This window comes from Prosopis cineraria, unplaced genomic scaffold (assembly GCF_029017545.1).
Source record: "Prosopis cineraria cultivar Desert tree isolate PC_DT_omini unplaced genomic scaffold, ASM2901754v1 PC7, whole genome shotgun sequence".
Lineage (NCBI taxonomy): Eukaryota > Viridiplantae > Streptophyta > Magnoliopsida > Fabales > Fabaceae > Prosopis > Prosopis cineraria.
This window is the reverse complement of record NW_026555338.1, coordinates 30,986,742-31,007,665: the sequence shown is the minus strand read 5'-3', so window position 1 is coordinate 31,007,665 and position 20,924 is coordinate 30,986,742. Positions and strand designations below refer to the sequence as shown.

Here is a 20,924-nt window from a genome sequence, read left to right as displayed (position 1 = left end):
CTAGGTGGTGCTAGTTTTATGAACTTATAATTATAATAATTCATTTTTTCATTTCTCTTATTTTTAATTGCCCAGCAAAATCCCAAAGTATCAGTTTGGAATGCGCATTGAAGTTCAGGTGCTGCAAACCGTATATGGATTTTATCCTCATCTTAAAAGAATGAATATGGAGTGATTATCTTTTGTAAGGACCATTCAAATTATTGTTGGATATTTTGGGTGGTAGAGTTAATTTTAATTTACTATAAAAATATTATTTTTGTTATTCTAGCAAACACAAAATTAAAATAAAGAAGCATTTTTAAATAAGTTACTTGGAAACTAAGAAATAGTAATTTGAAATAAATTTGTGAGTGGGATGTTGGATTGTGATGGGTGAAATTTAATCTTTTAAAAAGTAAAATTCCATGTAAAGTTTCCTTGCATTTATTACCGTGTCAGCAAAGTCATCATCTTGGGTGGAATATTTCTGATAAGTTTAATGAATACAATCTGATTGACAAGAACTATTAAAATTAAAAAATATTTATGCATACATACTAAGTATTTTTTAAATACGATATAAAAAATATATACCATTTATTAAGCACATGATCTTAGCCTAAAGGCCAAGAAAGGTATACCATTTATTGAACATGTTAACCATTTAATTCTCTCTTAATCATTAATTTCGTGAATGGCATTGTGGCGTGAACTTTTTTCCATATACACACTCTAAATCCTTGAAATTTCTAATGCAAAATTATATATATATTTTAATTTAAAGGCATAGACACTAACAATTTAATATTCTTTCACTTATAAAAGAATTTACTTATCACAGATTACAAGATGTATATCAACTAAATTGAAGAATGAATCATTTATCAACTCTTATAGTTTATCATTTTCAGGATTATAATTTATAAATAAGATATTTTGTGCATGTGATTTGTTTAATTTAACAATAATTAAGCTCTAAAAATTCACCTAAAAGATGAGCTGCATATATCTATTTAGATAGTTTTAAATATGAGAATTTCAATTATAAATCATGATAATTAATCTCTTACTTTTAAATATTTGATTTATAATCAAGAATCTCATATTGCAACCATTTGAAATTTGAATCACTATTTATAACTCACTTATTAACATCATTAAATTAATTTTTTAGACTCAAGTATCATTTTTCTTTGTTTTTGTTTAAACCATAAATCCACGATAAACAATTATTTACTTGAGTATCAAAAATATTCTTACACCCATGGTTCATGTTTTATCTGTGTACTAAACCAATGGAAATAAACAACTGGTTTGACAAACATTAAAGGATCAAATCTTAATTTGATACACCATATCTATGAAAAAAAATAATTTTCTCTTAATGCCATGCATATACTACAAAAAGTATTTTCAAAGAAGATTTTGACCCACATTTACCAAAGGTACCATGTGGCAGTTGACCAGAGTATTTAAGTTAAATGTTAAAAAACAAATTAAGGTTTTAAGAAAAAAGACCATCAAAAGACATCCTCATACATTGACATTTTTTATAGAACACGTATTAACTTTTTAACATTACATAACTTTTATGAAGACCTTCTTATAAAAGAACACTGACCTTAGACATTCTCACAAAAGAACACTGACCTTAGAAAAGCTAACCTTTTTAAGGAAAAAAAAATATGTAACTTGTTTTAAAAGATCTATTTTTTTAATGGTTTAGTCCATAAATGTTTTTCTTCTATGGAGTTAATCATCGTCATTAATCATAAATTATTATATCGGGTATCCTTTTCATAAATTTATCATCAATGATTTATCTTTTATATATATATATATATATTATATTTAAAAATAATTATGGAAAAAACAAATAAATAGAGAAAGAGAATCAAATGCCGGCCAAGATGTTTGTTTGGAAAAATTTTGGGCCTTGATCGGTTAACTGTTTCTTGCAGCATGCTTACTCAGTATGACTGTTTGCTGAAAGAATAAGATATTTTATCCAGAAGCAGAAACAGAAACGGGGCGAGAGCGCGAGTCATCATCTTATGTGGGAAGGATCATTGAAAATAAGGTAGACACAGATTGGGAAAGCGAAATACAAATAAAAAAAAAAAATAGAGGAGGAAGTGGGGATTAAACGAAATTGGATTCATCTATTTTTTTTCGAGTTCACTCATAGTCTTCCTTTCATCTTCCTCTCTCAATCCTTCTTGAGCTACAACTGAGCCTGAAGAACTGTCATCAATAAGGTACTCAATAGATTTGGTTTCATGGGATTTTCACTGATTTAGCCGTGTTTCAAATGATGTTCAATTTTTTTCTAGCTGATCGTTTCAGTCAACTGATGTTTTCCAATTATGATTGATGTATCTTGTGCTTTGATAGTGGAAGCCCAGTTTAATTACTTCTAGATTCTAAGATCGAAATTGGGTGGAACCGAAGTGATCACGTGAATAGATGATCCATATTGATAATTCTTTTTTCTTTCTTCTTCCTTTGGAATTTGCATGTGCTGTGCAAGAAAAAATGATGGGTAATATTTTTGCGTCCTTTTGTCGCTGATTTTGATATGCTTCTAGGATTCTATACTATTAGCGTTTGAGTGTTTGTTTGATCTTTGAGATTAAATGATCCTCTTGGTTGGACTGTGAGGATCTCAAGTACCGTAAAAAATAACTATATGATGTCCAACACGATGTAAAATACTCAATTAATACAACACAGTAAGTTACAGTGCAACAAAAACTTAAGAGAATAACTATGTAATTGAAACTCCCTGAGAACCAAATCATCCACAAAGGTTGAACTGTTAGACTGAACAAAGCCCTGATGGTATATAGTGCTTCTGGTTACCCTACAAATATCGTAGTGATATATATATATATATATATGTATGTATGTATATGTAGCAGAAGCTAGACTTTTGGTGATATGGTTTTGTGATTTTATTGAACATAATGCTTCTTGTCATTTACAGTTGTATATCTGTTCCAACTATTATGTATTTGCTTTTGTCTTTTGTCACATCTATGTTAATCAATTAAACTCTTTCTATGCTATGCCTACAGGGGTGGTGGTAAGCACAGAAAGTTCTGAAGGTTACTGAAACATTGGCATATTTAATCATGGTGACTTGAATTGGAATCAGTAAAGCTTCTTTTGCTGTTTATGAGATTCATAAACTAAATTTGTAGCATCAGATTCATTCTTTCTACGTGGTTGTTATGTGCTGTCCCATTATCATGGCATCACGGTAAATCCTGGCATTTAAATGTTATAAATCATGGTATGATGGAACAACTTGGAATGCAGAAACAGCAACAATACAATACCATGGAACCTCAAAATGAGGAACTCCATTCTGCACCACAATCTACCTTTCAAGACCGCCTGGAAGGCATGCGTATTAATATGAGGCCTGCTGACCGTAATATGTCAGATAAAAAACCTGTACTTAATTACTCCATCCAGACTGGTGAGGAATTTGCTCTTGAATTTATGCGAGATAGAGTGAATCTTGGGCAGCCTGTCTTTCCAAATATCATGGGTGATCCCAATTATGCAACAGGTTATATGGAATTGAAGGGTATTTTAGGCATTAGTCATTCAGGATCTGAAAGTGGCTCAGATATTTCTATGCTCCCAAAAGTTGAAAAAGTTCCCAAAGAATTTGACAGAAGAGGCTCTTCTATGCAACGGGACAGAAGCAATTATGGGTCAGTTCGATCAATCCCTAGAACTTCATCTAATCAAGAAAATAATCGTGTCCTTCATGGTCTTGCTTCTTCTGGAGCTTCTAACCGCTCATCAATGAAGATGAAGGTTCTATGTAGTTTTGGTGGTAGAATATTGCCACGCCCCAGTGATGGAAAGCTTAGATATGTTGGAGGTGAAACACGTATTATTTGTATCAGAAAGGACATAAGTTGGCAGGAGCTTATGCAGAAAGCCTTATCACTCTATAACGAAACTCATCTTATAAAGTATCAGCTCCCTGGGGAAGATCTTGATGCCTTGGTTTCTGTATCTAGTGATGAGGATCTGCGAAATATGATGGAGGAATGCCATGATCTAGAAAACAGAGAAGGATCACAAAAACTTAGGATGTTTCTGTTTTCCACGGTTGATATGGATGATCCTAGTGTTGATGGTGATACAGAAGTCCAGTATGTAGTGGCTGTTAATGGCATGGACTTGGGATCAAGGAACCATTCAGTCCTTCATGTTGTGAGTGCTTCCACTGATAATTTACATGAACTAGATGGACAGAATATTGAGAGGGAGGCCAGTAGAGCACAGATAGAATCAACTGGAGCTGCTAGTTCTTCCTTGGCTGCTGATGCTAACTCATCATTGGGGATTCAGTTTTCGCAACCAATGATTCCAACTGCCTCAAGTGCTTATGAAAGCAATCTGTTGTTTCATAGTAGCCAGCAGGGGGACACCAGTCAATATCCAGTGCACTATGGTGTTGATTCTTCTAACAACTTAGCTTTTAGACAGATTCCAGTTTCTGCACCTACTCATGTGCCTGGCAATCAAGGAATTATCAATGAAGGGCATCCTGATGTGTTGCAAGTACAAAATTCAGAAATGCCAGCAATGATGGTAAAGAAAAGGGGTGATAGTTCCATTAAGCATGAAAGTGACTCTGGAAAAGGCTTATCCTCAGAAACACCATATCCTGTTCCTACACAACCATTTGACGGAAATTTACCAGGTAATATTTCTGAAGTATCAGTTACAAATGCTGTACAAGGGGTGCACCTACCTAAATTGCCTTCAAAAAGCAAGGGCAAGCACCAACATTATGAAGAGGCCTCTTCATTGGCTAATGCAGTGAATTCTACACAGATTCTGAAGTCTGGTGAAGATGACCTCTACTCTACCTCTACTAATGCTTTCAATCCTTCTTATGTCAATGCTGGGTCCAATGTTATTGATTTGAGTTGCCTTGAGCCACCTGCACTTCCCAACAGAGTCTATTATTCAGAGAGAATTCCTAGAGAGCAGGCAGATTTGCTGAACCGGTCCACAAAGTCAGATGATGCACATGGTTCTCAGGTTCTCATGGCTGATTTACTCTCTGGCTACGACCAACAGAGTTTAACTACAGAATCAAGTGATCAGTTTCAGGTTGGAAATCTGTCAAACCTGACTGCAGTGTCAAGCACAACAGCAAAACCTTTGAATACAAATGGCCATGCCATTGGGAATGGGCTTGCCCAGCTGCAAAATCATAAACAGTTGCCGGATGCAAACGTCACAGATACTAAAGTTGCTGCAAATGAGGATTGGGTCCTTCGATCAGAAAATGAAACCAATTTATCCAAAGATAACCATAACAATCACCTAGTTGATGAAACCAACAGCACTGAACATCCTGCATTCCACAAGGTTCCATCTGACCATAATTTGGGTGATGCTTCTGACAAAGAATCCAGTAATGATGCTAAGGTTCAACTGCAGCCCTTTTCTCTAACTGGGAATGTGAGCCAAGATGTTTCCCAAGGTTTACTCTCAGATGCTGTTTCCACACCTGCTCAGGGTGATATTATGATTGATATTGATGACAGGTTTCCCCGTGATTACCTTTATGATATGTTCTCCAAGGCAATACTCTCTGAAGATTCCTCACGCGTTAGCCCATTGCCAACAGATGGAACAGGCTTGAGCTTAAATGTGGAAAATCACGAGCCAAAAAGTTGGTCCTATTTTCAGAAGTTGGCAAATGAAGGGTTTGATAATGTGTCTCTAATTGATCAAGATCATCTAGGCTTTTCATCTACATTAAGAAAAGTACAAGAAGGAGATAGTAGATCTCAGCAAGTTGCACCCCTGCCAGCTGATGGAGTTTCAGTAGGCCATGATTTTGGTGAAGAAAATCAGAAAAAATTGCTTGTAACAACTGGTAGAACAGAGGCCACTGTGCTGCATCCAAACTATGATCAGACCCAAGTTACTGAGACTGAAAACAAGAATTTGGATCCAGCAAAGGGAAACACTAGAGTAAAAGACTCTGAATATGAGGTATGCTTTGCATGTCTTTTCTTATGGGGAAAAATATACCCAAATATACTTTTCCACTGATAAATTTTGTAATGGATTGAATTTAGGATGTCAAGAATAAAACAGGGAATATTGGTCATCCGCATGATCATTCTTTGGATGGTATTGACATCAGTACTTTGCAGGTATAAGTCTTGGGTTTGTTTACTAAAAAGAATCCTCTACTATAGGAGTAAAGCATATAAAAATTTAAGGATCTAAACTCACATTACTTTTATCATGCCCTCCTGATGATACGTTATATCTGCATTTTCTCTTGAAACAAAGAATATTAAAATATTGGTAAATGGGGTGACATTATTAGATTAAAGGTGTACAAGATTACATACATTTATGAAAGATTTTATGCTCATAGCAGCTGATAAATAATGAAGATCTTGAAGAACTGAAAGAATTGGGTTCAGGAACCTTTGGGACTGTATACCATGGAAAATGGAGGGGAACTGATGTTGCCATTAAAAGAATAAAGAAAAGCTGCTTCACTGGTAGATCTTCAGAACAAGAGAGATTGGTAATGTATTCTTTCACGCCTTTGAATCTAATAAGTAATTTTTTTTTCTTTCACTCTTTTTTTAATCATAGTTAGATTTTATTTTCATGCCACTTATGCATGAAAGTGAGTGTAAAAGTACAACAGTGTCTTCTTAGAGGTTCTATATTGATGATCCTTGTTTCAATTCAGACTGTAGAGTTTTGGCGGGAAGCTGACATACTTTCCAAGCTTCATCACCCAAATGTGGTGGCATTTTATGGTGTAGTGCAGGACGGGCCAGGAGGAACATTAGCCACTGTTACAGAGTTCATGGTAGATGGTTCTCTAAGGCATGTCTTGGTTCGCAAGGATAGGTAATGGTCTATCCTGAGTTATTGCATTTCCATTGAGCCTCGTTATGCCTGTACCATCATGTTACAATAAAATTACAAGATCCATGCCTGCTACCCCTTACATTGTTTGAAAGAAACTGATATGATATTGACAATATCACTGGATATCACAGTCAGCTAATAACGTAAACCCTTGATACCATGACCTATTTGTTATCATGTTAAGGGCATAAATATATATTTTTTCCTGAAAGATTATGTTCTTGGATTTTTGACACTATCTTGGTTCCAGGTATCTAGATCGTCGCAAGAGGCTGATAATCGCCATGGATGCAGCTTTTGGAATGGAGTATTTGCACTCAAAAAATATTGTGCATTTTGACTTGAAGTGTGACAATTTGCTTGTGAACTTAAAGGATCCTTTACGGCCAATATGCAAGGTATTTATGTTGCAAAGTTTTCCTTTTGGCAACTTGTCTTGACTGTTGAAGAAGTTAATCACGTGCCCTATCTCCAGGTTGGTGATTTTGGCCTGTCAAAAATTAAACGAAATACTCTGGTTTCTGGTGGTGTGCGAGGAACCCTACCTTGGATGGCGCCCGAGCTTTTGAATGGCAGCAGCAATAAAGTCTCAGAGAAGGTAAAACTTCAAATTCTCATCTGAAATTTTACTCACTAGAGTAGAGCAATTTTATGATGACCAATAAAGAGATAATGGTGACATTTATTTATTTATTTATTTATTGATATAAAAGGTGACATTTATTTAATTTCCAATAGATCTTCAAATTATCTGTATCTCAGATTATGGTGTCTCTGACCAGCTAAAAATTTTATTTCTATTTCTCAGGAGGAATTTTCATGCATTTCTTTTGAATGCTATAATTGAAATTTTCTTAACTTCATTTTTTTTTCTCTAATTTACTGCACCCAGAATAATTTATTTTGGGCCTTCTGATTTATTGTCCGGTTTGTTTGGCATTGAAATTAAAATTAATCATGTGTAGCTCCGTGCTCTGTGGGACTGTTTTAATGGTCTCTCATTATCTTTATTGTATATGATCTTAATATTCCCTTGCAAGCACGGACTGATGACATATTTTGTCAACTCTCTAGGTTGACGTGTTCTCGTTTGGCATTGTATTATGGGAGATTCTTACTGGTGAAGAACCATATGCTAATATGCACTATGGTGCAATCATAGGTATGTTTCTTTCTCTTCTCTTCTCTTCTTAAAGCTGTCTGTAGTTGCTTTACCTCAGAGTGTTCTTCTACCTTTCTAAGGCACGAGTCTTAGCCAACGCATTTTTCACTGATAACTCATGATAATCGAGTTACACTTGAGAACAAGCCTGATTTAATGTTATGATCAAGGATTTAAATTCTCTGGAGTTGAGAATCATGAATTTATGTGAAGTTTTCCTTTTAGTACTTTCTCTCATTTTATTGTTTTTTATAAAACATAAAATTTTCTCTCTTTCTTAAAACGGAAAACTTCATGAAATTCATGGATTCTCATCTTCAGAGGATTTAAATACTAAAGATCAAATAGTTGAATTTTTAAAGCGTAGGTCAATAAGTGTCAGTTACAATTGGAATAAAAGGTCCATATAAACAAATCGGGCAAAACTATAGCCTATATATTCTCACACACACATGTACTGATCTAAGTTACCTACTTTTGGACCAAATTAATAAATTTCCTGAACGTGGACGACACAATATAAAGAAAAGACAATCAAGGTAATAAAACATATCTCCTGGAAGATCGACCATCTTATTATGCCAATTACCGGATATATGATCAGTTCCCTGAGCAGAGGTTGTTTCTGTAAGGTAACAGAGTTGGATGATCTGTTTAACATATACTGAGAGAATTATGAGCTTTCTATCATCTTTTTGGACTGAGAATTATTCCGCTATCACTTTCTTAAAGTAAGTCATTCATATAGGTTTAGGTGGTTTCCTTAATCTATGCGTTCCGTTGGAATATTCCGTTCACCAGAAACATCATTTTTTTACAGTTAAACTTCTGTTTGAAATTTGCTGGAAGTTTTTATAGTTTGGTCAGGCTTCACTGCAGGATCTGTTTCATAACAGATCACTGGGAGATATCAGATGTGCTTGTCTTAGGTAAAAATAATTTATGATTGAGAACAGATTTAAAGATATTCTAAATTTGAGTTATGAATTTTGAATGTAAAGTATCAGATTATGTCGCCCTTGCATCCCATCATTCCACCTTTATCCTTGTTTTCCTATGGTGTTGTGATTGGTTTCTCACTGCCTCCGTGACACACACTACAAGCAGGAGGCATTGTAAATAACACATTGAGGCCAACAATCCCCAGTTATTGCGATCCTGAGTGGCGGCAACTAATGGAGCAGTGTTGGGCACCTAACCCTGCAGCCAGGCCGTCATTCACAGAAATTGCTCGCCGCTTAAGGGTGATGTCTGCAGCTGCTAGTCAGACCAAAGGGCAAGGCTATAAGGCATCTAAATGATTGTTCAACAGATCTGATGCCTTTAACTTATTCATTTGCACTGCAAATGTGGTATATTTATACAGAAGTCTCGCAATAGTACATAAAGGATTGTCATTGTAAAATTCTGTTTTCTCCCTCCTTTTTTTCCTGCTTACTGGATGTATTATGTGCCGGACCACATTAAAATCATAGTTGTTGATAATTTTGTTTGTAATGGTATTTGCACAGTCAATCTTGGACTATGAATTTGGTTCCTTTCTTTCCTACTATTTCTTTTGAAGGAACACTCTGATCTTACAATAGAATGAAACTTGAAACTGAAGGGTTCATTTTTTTGTGCCTGTATATGTTACAGAACTACTTAAATTTGAGACACTGGGATATATTTAACTCTCTCTTGGCTACAGCTTCTGTAACATGATCAAATTCAACATTCAGCTGCATATAACTAAGTCTTCTCCTCTTTTTGCTGCCAAAGGTCAAACAAAATGCAGTTTTTCTCATTCATTTGACACATCCGTTTATTTCGATACTTTGATTTATTCAAATAATTTCTTTATAAATTGTAAATATACATTTTTCGGTAAAAAAAAAAAACATTGTAAATATACGTTTGTATTGCTAGTTGCAAGAGATACAATAAGGATATTGTTGGAAGTAGTAGCACGGGGTCATGGATAGTAAACCCAAAAGAAGAGAAGAACATTATTTGAAGTAGTCTCATGCTTCTGATATTTCAGCTATCGTGGCGAGTTCAGGAAGTGATCTTTGGAAAATGGTTAAATTGGTTATACTTTTTGCCACTTTGAGGATGTAGGTTATTTTCCTTGCTTTAATAAATATGGTTTGGGAATGCTGTCCCTGACATGATCAAGAAGTACAATTATGAACAACTAAACATTTTTTCACAAAATTTAACCCTTTTCGAGTATGAAAAGTTCATGGCGAGGTAGAAGATAATTTTGACTTTATTCGGATCTCATGTTGCAGAGACAATCAAGGCTGTGAATGAGAGCACAACCATTCTGCTGTCTTTTTTCCTCTATTTCCCTGTAAAAGATAAATAGATCAAGCTAATCATTACTAAACATGTAAATATGTCAGATATAGATCTCATGACAATAACAAGCATAACATGCTTGCATTAGTCTTCCAATTTTCCGAGAGTTTTTCATGAATGCGTTACAAAGTTGCTTCTTGCCAAGCAGAAGCCATCATTATTGACCTTCCTCTCCACCCAAGCAGAAGGCAACCCTTCTGACTGGACAATGTATATCCATCACAGTCATGAACAGAAAGCATCATTCTAGCTTGACTTGTGCACTTCAATGCCATGACTTGAAACCCTGCTCGTCCCAGTTGCCTTCGCCATCGATCTACACTTTCATGCCTTTCCATCCTATCAGGGCCTTCATAAGCTACAATGTTGCGAATCTCTCCTGCAAAATATAATCTTTCGATTTTCATCCTCGGCTGGCTATTTCTTGGCATACTTGCCTCAAGTGAGTCAAAAATGGCAGAGTAATAGTGTAATGATTCCAGAAATCTCCCTAGAAAGAAAGGCCCATTGTGGTTTGAATCTTGCTCTACCACAATAAGTGCAGCCGGACCTAACTTCTTGATTGATTGCAGAATTGCCTTGAGATAGCCCCTACTTTCTTTTACATACTTGTGCAAGTGCAGGATGCAATTAACAAACAAGGCTTCTCCTTCTCTCAAGTTCAGATTCTCCCTAGTTAGAAGAGAGGGGGTTGCTGGCTCTGATATTATGTGGAACTCCAGTGCTATCCCAAAGGAGCTTGCTTCCTCCGCAAGAAAACTCATGCTTGATTGAAGTTTCGGTTCATCATCTTCGTAGTTGATTAACCCTGTGATCCGGAGCCTTGGAGTGCCCTCAGGCCTCGAGGCAAGAGCCCTTACCAAGGAAGACCATTGAAGGGTATGTTCCATTCCAAGATCAACTACGTGTAAAGAGTTTTTCCCTTGTGATGCTTGGCATATAGCTTCATTTGCAGCCATGTAGCCAAAAGCAATATATGGTGTGGTTTGGTAAAGGAGATGAAAAGCTTCCAACTTCATCCCCCTCGTTACCGAGGAGGCATTTATGGTAGTACTGTTTTTCGCTGTATTATCTGAGATACATTGTGAGGAAGAAGTGACAATCTACACTTCAATCCTTCAGCAAAACAATAAGCGACTCTCTGTAATGAGTCGCCGCAAGGACTAGCCAAAGCCCAAATTTTTCTAAGCAGTAAGTCTGCCCGCTGAGTGTCTCTGCAGCCCACAGCCTCAGCACAAGCCAACAGCATATGAACCAAATCTAGCCCTTTGTCCGTACCAAGGCTCATCTTTTCTGCACCAAAGGTGCCCCTCATCTCCATTTCTTCTCCCTCCATTGTGATTGGAACATACCCATAACATTCTTCATTCAACATAGCGAATGGGTCAATCTCATCATCATTCACCGTGAAAGGATCATAAGTTTGACCATGATGATGATTCTCTTGAGGTTCTTGATATTCTTCATTGGCATACTCATTATCGTCATGCTGGTCCATATTGATGAAGCTATCAACAAATTCATCAACTTCTGAAGAAGCCAGACATGGAGTGCTTGTGGTGGCAGCACCGGGAGAAGACAGTTCAGTTTCACCAGGTACTGTTGGTGGTTCTTCTTGATGATCTTGGCTCTGATCTCCTTGCTCTTGCTCTATTCTCGCAGGACAGAACCTTCGAATGGCGAAATCGTGATTGAGATTCTCATTCATGGAGAAGGATAGCCAGATGTTCACATCTTCCATTGCAGATTGAGGAGCCTGGAGACGCCTGCAAAAATGGAAAAGGAAAGGTTTATAGTATTAGAAATTTCTAATCACCATTGGTTCATAAGAGCTAAGAAGTTAGTTTCCCTTTTGACTTACAGGAGTCAGAATATTCTTCTTGTGGTAAATGCAGGAAATTAGCTTCATACAGAAAACAAAAGTATATTCTGTGAGAACAGAACAATGAAATTAATAGAATTCAAAAATAATATCAATATTCTCAAAGAAAGCAATCTATAACTTCGTTATATATTATGTGCATTACTTCTGAAATTAATACAAAGATTACCAGCTAAGTATATTCTGTAAGCACTGCCTTTGTAGCAAACGCAATGTCTAATTCTTTAATAAGTTTTGCACGTCAGATATGAGTAGTGGTCAATTCCATACTACGAAAAATAAACCAATGGGATTTAAGATATGGATGAGAATTTAATAAAATGATTGTGTCAGTAAATTTTGATTTCTTTTCATAAGCTGATTGCACTTGTCTTAAATACAAGGAGCTTCTCCAATTAGGAGGGAGTTCTGAGGCTCTGGGATATTCTCAAACAGTTACTATTAATAATTATGTATTTAAGGGGTATGGTACGAGAGAAATTTGGTTCCAACTCCCACAACCACTTTCATTTATGCCTCCATCTTCCAGTGATATGTTGAATTGTCACTTTCCTACGAGCCTGTGCACATTAAGTCTATAAAAAAATGGATTGAAACTAAAACCCCTTTAATAATCTGAGATGTTACTGCTCAAGTTAAGTTTAGCAGCAAATACTCCTTTTGATCCTCATTATAGGGTAAAGTTAATCACTTTCATGATTCTTAAGGAATGGTAGTTAATATCTTTAAACTTATAAAAAATGTTTAACTTTTCAATTTTATCTTCACTAAAATTAATGATCATCATAAAGTATGTCTAAGAATTATAACTTGGTGCAATCAAGAGGGCCAATGTTAAAAAAAAAAATTGACTACTACATTTTTGCCCTATTTGTGAGACTAAATAGAATTTTAAAACTTTGTCCTATACTATAATTAAAATCGGAGGGGGTAATTCATGTTGAGCTTGGAGATAGGATCTCCCTCGTGATTGTTGTAAATCATTTTGAAGAATTATGCTGTGAAGCACAAAAACTTCACGACAAATACCCTAGTTTTGGTACAAAAGATTTAGTAAGGGACAGATAGAGAAGATAGATTCCTACTTTTTGGAGGGGGAAAGACTCATTTTCAACACAGCATCATTTTTTTACCAAAGCATAAGAGGAAACATATACAGACAAATGAAAATAAAGTAGAAGGTAGGTCTCTCTTCCTCCCTTTGTCTCTCCAAATTTTCATTACCAAAACATAAAAAAAAAAAAAAATTGCAGAGGAATCAATTTATAGATGAAGACAAACAAAACAGGTTTCTAGATATTCATTTATAACTCTGTATGTACAGGGAATCCGCCTAAAACTCAAACCTCTCTTGTCAATCTCTCTCTCTCTCTCTCTCTCACTCACTCACAAGATTAAGAAGAACTAATGTGCCACACACGAGGTAGCCAGGTAGGTATAGGGAAACCAGGAAGAGGTCATACATAGTAATTAATTTGGTCCTGTTCATTTGTTCGTCATTATAAAGAGGACGGCTTTTGGCGGTCTTTTAATTGTTGTACATGTGCCTTTAATCAAGCCGTCAAGTAAGCTGATGAGCTTCATCAAACTTTCACTCTGCAATTTCTGGATCCCATACCAAGAGGAGATATATTCCCATGTATGAACACAGTATATGCTGCATTTGAATCTATAAAGTGGTGGCAATCACAAAAGGCACTATAAAAGCAGCAACTCTTTCAACGAGTATTTAATAAAAAATGCAAATATAGGATTTGAACTCGAGATTGCTGGTTGAAAAAATGAGGGAAGCCGGCATTGTGAAGCACGAGAGAAGTGGGGTCCGTTGGTTAGTTGGTTGGCGTAAAGAAAGAGAAAGAGGGAACCTTGGATTGGATTGTGTTGGTGTGCGTCATGTGTTTGTTTGCCCTGTGAAGGTATATTTCTCTCTTTAGTCGGCTAACAAACAATACGACGCTTCAAGGTGGCTTAATCTAACACCCACCTTCGACTTTCCATCAGCCATTATTTAGTTATTCCGTTACTGTTACCTTCTCTTTTTTGTCTTTTTTATCCTCTCTTTTTTTTTTTTTGGGACCTTGTCTTTTCCTTTTCGATTAATCTTACAAACATCCTTGTTTCCCTTTTTTTTTTTTTTCCCTCAAACACCATCAATTTGATGTCATATTGCCATTTACTTTTAGGACAAGTCAGCAAAAAAGATATATATCTGCATTCTTGCGAAGCAGTGCTAATGGCCCTCTAAGCTTCAAGATGAATTTAATGGTTGTGCTGATAATAACAATTAATACTACTCTGCCCCTCAGTATAAGACGAATAAACTTCACAGCCTATTAAGACATGGTTGTGGTAACATTGAAATTGTAAAAAGAAAAGATGTAACTTTCTAATTTTTACCCTTTTTATAATTAGTAATCATAATAAATTATTGTTTAAGAATTCAAATGGAAATAAAAAATAAGGGATAAAATTGAAAAAAAATTGATTACTCTAAGTTCATTTTATATTTACTTTTTTAAAAAAAAATTCCCTAATCTAGCACTTTCCTGTATGAAAAAAAAGACATACATCCACTTACACACATACAATCAGTATTTACTTTTTAAAAAATGTGATGAAAGAATCAGACCAAGAGCCTCTTTTGAGTTGTTATAGATATTATTTAATGAGTTTTTTTTGTTTTTCTTTAAATACAATTGTTATATATCTATTACTATCAGGTTAGATTCAAATATTATTATTAAACTAAATTAGGATACCTCTCTTAATATAATTATTTTATTTCAAAGATTAGAATTTCTTATATACTTATTTGACTGGATTATATTCAAATATTCTCGAGCTAATTGGGGTAGTTCTCCCAAAAATATTTTATTGCATTCATACATAATCTAACTCAAGATCTCATGCTTAAACCAGCTATAATTGATAGTCAAATATCTTTCATTTTTTTAATTTTTCACCTCTCTCAATATATACTCAAACATTGATTCATCATATTATAAGAGACTAAATTTTTTTTGATAATCCTAATTTTGATTGACTATTTTTTTTTTGTTAGGAGATATATTCTTTTATTGGATGACCGTGACATTTAAAATAGTCATGGGTGAGATTTTTTTTTTCTTTGAGGGGCTTTAAAGCTCAAAGTCAAAGAGAGTTTTTTAGTTGAAGTGTGTTCAAACTAAATACTAAAGTACTATTTTTGGCCCATATTTAAACATTATGACATGGCCTCTTATAGACTTGGTGCTTTAAAACTAATAGTTTTTTTTTTTAAATCGCACTGAAGTCTTATAAAAAGATTCTAACTACCAAGAAGTCCCATGAAATGTAAAAATAAAGCTCTTCATCCTTCTTCTTGCTCTTTATCTAAGCTTATCTCTTATGTTATGCCACACTCCTAGTTGTCGCCCTCATCCTCATCTCCCCCTTCATCCTTCTTCTTTCTCAACAATACCAAGCTTATCAGATTCCTCCTCATCCTCCTTTTCCACTTGTGCTTCCTCCCTTGCTAGCGATGCTATGTTTGTGATGCCATCTTCCACTCACTGCAACGTTGAATTGCAAGGCCAATATAATATGAATCATCTCGATGGCACAAGCTAAGGGCATAGCCATTAATGAGTTTGCACACGACAATAAGAGCATTGGGCTCACGTGGTCCCACCAACGAGTTCGCATGCATTGATTTGTGGTTGTTGATTCTTGAGTTTCTACATAGCAATAGTCACATCCAAGGCTTGGTTTTCCTTGGTGAGAACAATAGCAATAGAAAGAGAAAAAGAGGAGAAGGAAACTCCATGAATCAGAGGCTTTGGAGGGAGGGAGGAAATATGTAATTTTCTAAGACCATAGAAGAAATAAAAAGTTAGGAATATGGATCTACTGACCTGGGTGAATGTAAAATTGGAGCATCTGATTCATATTTCTGATGGTATTCATATTTGATTCTTTCCTCAATTAGTTGAGTTATATAAGGAGTGTAAGAAGGAGAGATTTATTAATCACTTTCTAGAGGTTGAAGTTCAAAAGAGGATAATAAAGGGGTAACATTCTAAATTTTTAATCTAAGAGTAAGATTAATTAAGAGATTTAATTAATTAACGTGGCAATTAGAAGTTAATGTTAGAGTTTGGATGTCCTTTTAGGCTACTTGGACCTCATAGGATATTTTAAATGAGGGTTGGAAAGGTTATTGGGCCATCTTGAGCCTAAATTAGTGGGCTTAAGTATAGTTTGCTGTTTTGGCAAATTCACCACGGTAAATGGCACTATGCACCATAACAAATTTTAAACTCTCCAAACGTGTTTTAAGCAACGAAAACTAAGGAGATTTTTGAAGGTCTAGTCGAGAGAAAACAAGGAGATCTCTATTAAGGTTCGTCTTAAAGCTATATTAGAGGCTATCTAGGGCTAGAAACACCTTGAGTAAGCTTCCTTCTTCCCTCTTCTCTCTTCTTCTCATTTTCTAAGGAACTTTTGGGTTGAGTAAGGTGTTATTTGAACCTACAGTTGCTTGCAACCACTTAAATGAGTTCATTGAAGTCTATGAATGTTGTTTAATGCTTCCAGTAATTGGTCTTGGTGGTTAACAACATTAAATGCCTTTAATGAGAGGTTTAAGATTAACATTAATGCTAAGTAAGCTAGTTTATGCTATTAAGAGTAGCTAACAATGGTCATTAAGCTTAATAGGAGTTATATAAGTTAAAGGAAGAGAGTTTTAGAGCTAATTATGCTTAACCATGCTTAATGAGGGTATTAGGCCTTAATCATGAGTAAAGATTAATTAATAATAATTAGTCATTAATGTTGTTTTTGAATTTTTGTTGTAGATTGATTATGCTCAGAGCTTGTATTTGAGACAGCTTTCTTATGAGATCTAAATTTAACTCTTAAGGTAGTAACCCAAGAGTAAATGTAACCAAGAATTTAATTTGAGTATATTATATTGTTTGAAAAATTGTACCAATGTTATGATGCCTTTGAATTAACAAATAAAAGCATGATGATGAATTTATTAACTTTGAGTTTGACGCATGAGTTACAAAGAACAAGTCTTTATGATGAATTGTGGTTGGTGATTTCGTATATATAGTTATCATGTGAAGGTGTGATTATGAATAGTTGGACCTGAATTGGCCATGTATTGGTTATGTGGCCTTGACGATTGATAAAGTGGTATGCATGCAAATTCTTGAGTTATAGTGATAAGCATGTCATGCATGTATAATTGCATGAGTTATTGAGAACCATGAATATGTTAGCACAAGGTAAGATGAACTTGCGTGATTATGATAGGTAGGAGTTCACCCTAAAGTAGTAAATTGTATTATTGCAAAAATTCACGTGGTCTGGCCTCCACTGAGTTTGCTTACTGTGATTGACAATTTGTATTATATAAGTGCTTAGTATTGTCAATATTCTTTTGGGAGTTGCATGGGTTGGGCACAAAGGTGAGTATCATTGGTCTCTAGTTTGGGTTGATAACTATGACACCCTGAAATTTAAGTAGGTAGAATACATGGTTCGAGAGTGAGTATGGGAGAACCTTTGACTAGGTAACCCCTCTCGATTAGAGAGAGGGGCTAGTCTAATCGCATAGGCTAGACCTATATGAGTCAATAGCCCATGGATTCAATCAGATGATATAAGAAGTGGTATAAGGTAGTTCCTTTAATCATGTAGACTATAGTTAATTATTGTATTGTAATTTATGCATAGTTTGTCTGATGTGAAATGTTAATTACCTACTTAATGTAAATGCCATACTTTAATATGCTTTAATCAAATTATTTAGTTTCTGAGATAATTGAATCTCACTTTCATTTGTTAATATCTCTTCAAGAGATGATAAGGTGAAGAACAAAGAGGAAGCCCTCGAGGCCAAACACTAGAATGTAGTTTTGTAATATTTCTAGTTGCTTTTGTTTTGTGTACTGAAATATATGTATGTGCGTGCACACACGCGCCAACATAGGATGATTGTAATGTGCTAATTATAGATCATTTGCATATGAATCCTTGTTGTTAACTTAGGAATTTTTAGGTTATTAGCCTTAAGCTTTTAAGAGAAGACCAACCATACAAATGTGTGCCTGATGAGGATTGATGTTTAAATTGTTAAATCATACATGGTTATATGATAATAGTATTTTGTTAGTGGTTTGTGCTTGGTAATAGCTCAAGAGGGAAGACACTTGTGTGATTGTGCATGGAGCATAAATGCTTGTCTTGGCACTAAGTGTTCCGAAATCCTCATTTTGTTATCAAATTGCATTGTATCCAAAGCCATCAGCTAGATTTCTAAATTATTTACTTGTGGGCGTTTAGATCACCTTAATCAAAGGTTTGGGCATTTAATTAGGTGCTTTGAAAGTTTGTAATCATTGCTACATAATTCTATGCTATAAATGCCTATATGCTGCAGCAGATGTTTGCATCCTAGTTGTTTGCAATAGATGTGCATAGTTTTGCTGTAATATATATTTTTCCCCTATTTGAATTGGTTTTAAATGCTCAACCTATTTCCATGATTCTACAACTTTCCTTACTCTAAATTTCAAGTGTTACTACTTTATTATTTATTTTTCAAATGATTTTTAGGATTCCAAGATTTATAAAATTATTTCAAAGGCTTGATTGTTGATTCTTTTAACCTTTGCCATGATTGACCTTTATTCGTAAGGGTTGATTTATTAGATGAGTTTAGATTTGGGTAATAATGGAAGTCATTATAGAGGGCGAGTGTGGTACACAGCATAAGAGAGAAGCTTAAATGAAGAGGAAGAAGAAGGACAAACGGGAACGAATGCTCTTTTTAATAAGGGCATTTTAGTAAATGCATATCAAAATTTATTTACCATCAAAGCCTATGAGACTTTAAAATTATTTTTACATTTCATGGGATTGCTTCGTAATTAAAATCTTTCTATGGGATCCCAATATGATTTTTCCTTTTTTTAACCAATAAAAATTAGTTGAGTTAATAAGGATTTGGTTCACAATCTACGAAGTATTGGTTTAAATCCCATTGCTAAAAAAAAGAACTTATTGATGGATAATTTGTGAGTACATCTTAAGTGCTATTTAAACATGGAGACATACTCTAGCCCTTAATTTGTGAGCTCTAAGAACCCAATTTGTTTAAACTTTTCTTTATAAAAAAATGATAGTTTTTCTACAAAAAAAAACTTTAATAGTTTAGGCTCAAATTTAGCTTTTTTTAAATTTTCTTTACTATCTAAATTTAGATTTTTTTTAGTTTTCTCTAATGACTTATGGCTCACAAAAAACATAAGGTTAAATAAAAATTTTTTATCCTAAACTATAGAGTTAGGGACAGTTTGAATCCTAAACTCATATGTAGTATATTTTAAAACCTTAATAATTAAATTTGGTATAATTTTACCCCCATTGTTAAATTGATACAACGTTGACCATCAGTTGAAGAGGGAGAAATTTTGTTTTGACCTAGTGTTGCTAAGTGTGCATTTTCAGTTCCTCAACAAGGTACTCTCTTATCCCTTTCCTTTATTATTATCATTAGCACCACCTACCATATCCACCTTGTTACCACCATCAACCAATACCTCCATCTCATCTATACTAAGCACCACTATCCTCTTGTCCCTCTCTCAGTCATCAATTTCTCTACTAACACCCGCCCCTTGTCGTCCCTCACTATCATTATCATTAAACCCCTTTCCACTCCATCATGACGTCAATGTGTCCTATTCTCTGACAATCCCTTCAATTATACTTGCAAATCTCACTATAGGTACACCACGACGCACTATCTGAGGCTTAAAGATGTTCTTACAGCTTGTATAGGAAAGTCTTACTTGCATAGTTGTGAGAATATACCTCTACGATACATCGATGAAAATAAGGGCAACAAGACATTTTTACACTGCAAGCAAAATCACAACTAGCAAAAATAAAATTAGCTAGAGGTAACAAGCAAAAAGCCAAAATCAAAATTAGCCAACAAAAACAAGAAATTCAAAAGTAAGAAATTTCATATCTAAAAATATGAAATTATTAAAAAAAAGGGTTTTAGAGTGATTTTAGCAATATATATAGCATTGAGAGAGAGAGAGAGAGAGAGAGAGAGAGAGAGAGATTGATTAATGGAGGGTTGTAGTTGAAGGGAATATTGAATAATAATAGCATACAGGTTGAGATTGAAACTTGTATCTGCAACCAGGGCACTGCTTAGATCCATATAATTAATGCTCTTTTAGCTTAGCATCTATCACATTAGAGTTCTTCAAATGTGAAGACAATTGATATAGCAAAAAGTGCATATTGTAAAGCAAGAAATATAAAAATAGATATACTCTACTATAAAAGAATTGAATTTTTGGCAATTAAAGTTTGGGGAATTTTTGCAAAATGGTCTTAGTAATGTTATGGATAAAAGCAAAAGAGAGAGGGAGAATAGGGAGAAAACATGCCATCTAGGAATGCAAAGAAGCAGAAATGTAAAAAGAAAAAAATTCTATGCTACTTATCTGACCCCTTACTTAAAGTAATGGGTGTTTGCTTCAATTTAACATTGGGGCAAAATCATTCTAATTTTAATTGTTTAGAGTTTAAAATATA

General features: G+C 34.7%; 1 protein-coding gene and 1 pseudogene across 1 annotated transcript; one reads left to right on the top strand and one right to left on the bottom strand.

Moving 5' to 3' along the window:
* Positions 1-1,976: 1,976 nt before the first annotated feature.
* Positions 1,977-9,694, top strand: LOC129315511 (serine/threonine-protein kinase STE20-like). Its single transcript, XM_054959253.1, has 9 exons — positions 1,977-2,240; positions 3,060-6,021; positions 6,108-6,185; positions 6,419-6,571; positions 6,743-6,906; positions 7,178-7,325; positions 7,403-7,525; positions 8,002-8,089; positions 9,197-9,694. The coding sequence occupies exons 2-9, from the start codon at positions 3,280-3,282 to the stop codon at positions 9,388-9,390; spliced, it is 3,690 nt and encodes a 1,229-aa protein (XP_054815228.1). The 5' UTR covers positions 1,977-2,240; positions 3,060-3,279; the 3' UTR covers positions 9,391-9,694.
* A 714-nt stretch (positions 9,695-10,408) lies between these two features.
* On the bottom strand, positions 10,409-12,188 carry LOC129314939 (GRAS family protein RAD1-like; annotated as a pseudogene).
* Between the last annotated feature and the right edge of the window lie 8,736 nt (positions 12,189-20,924).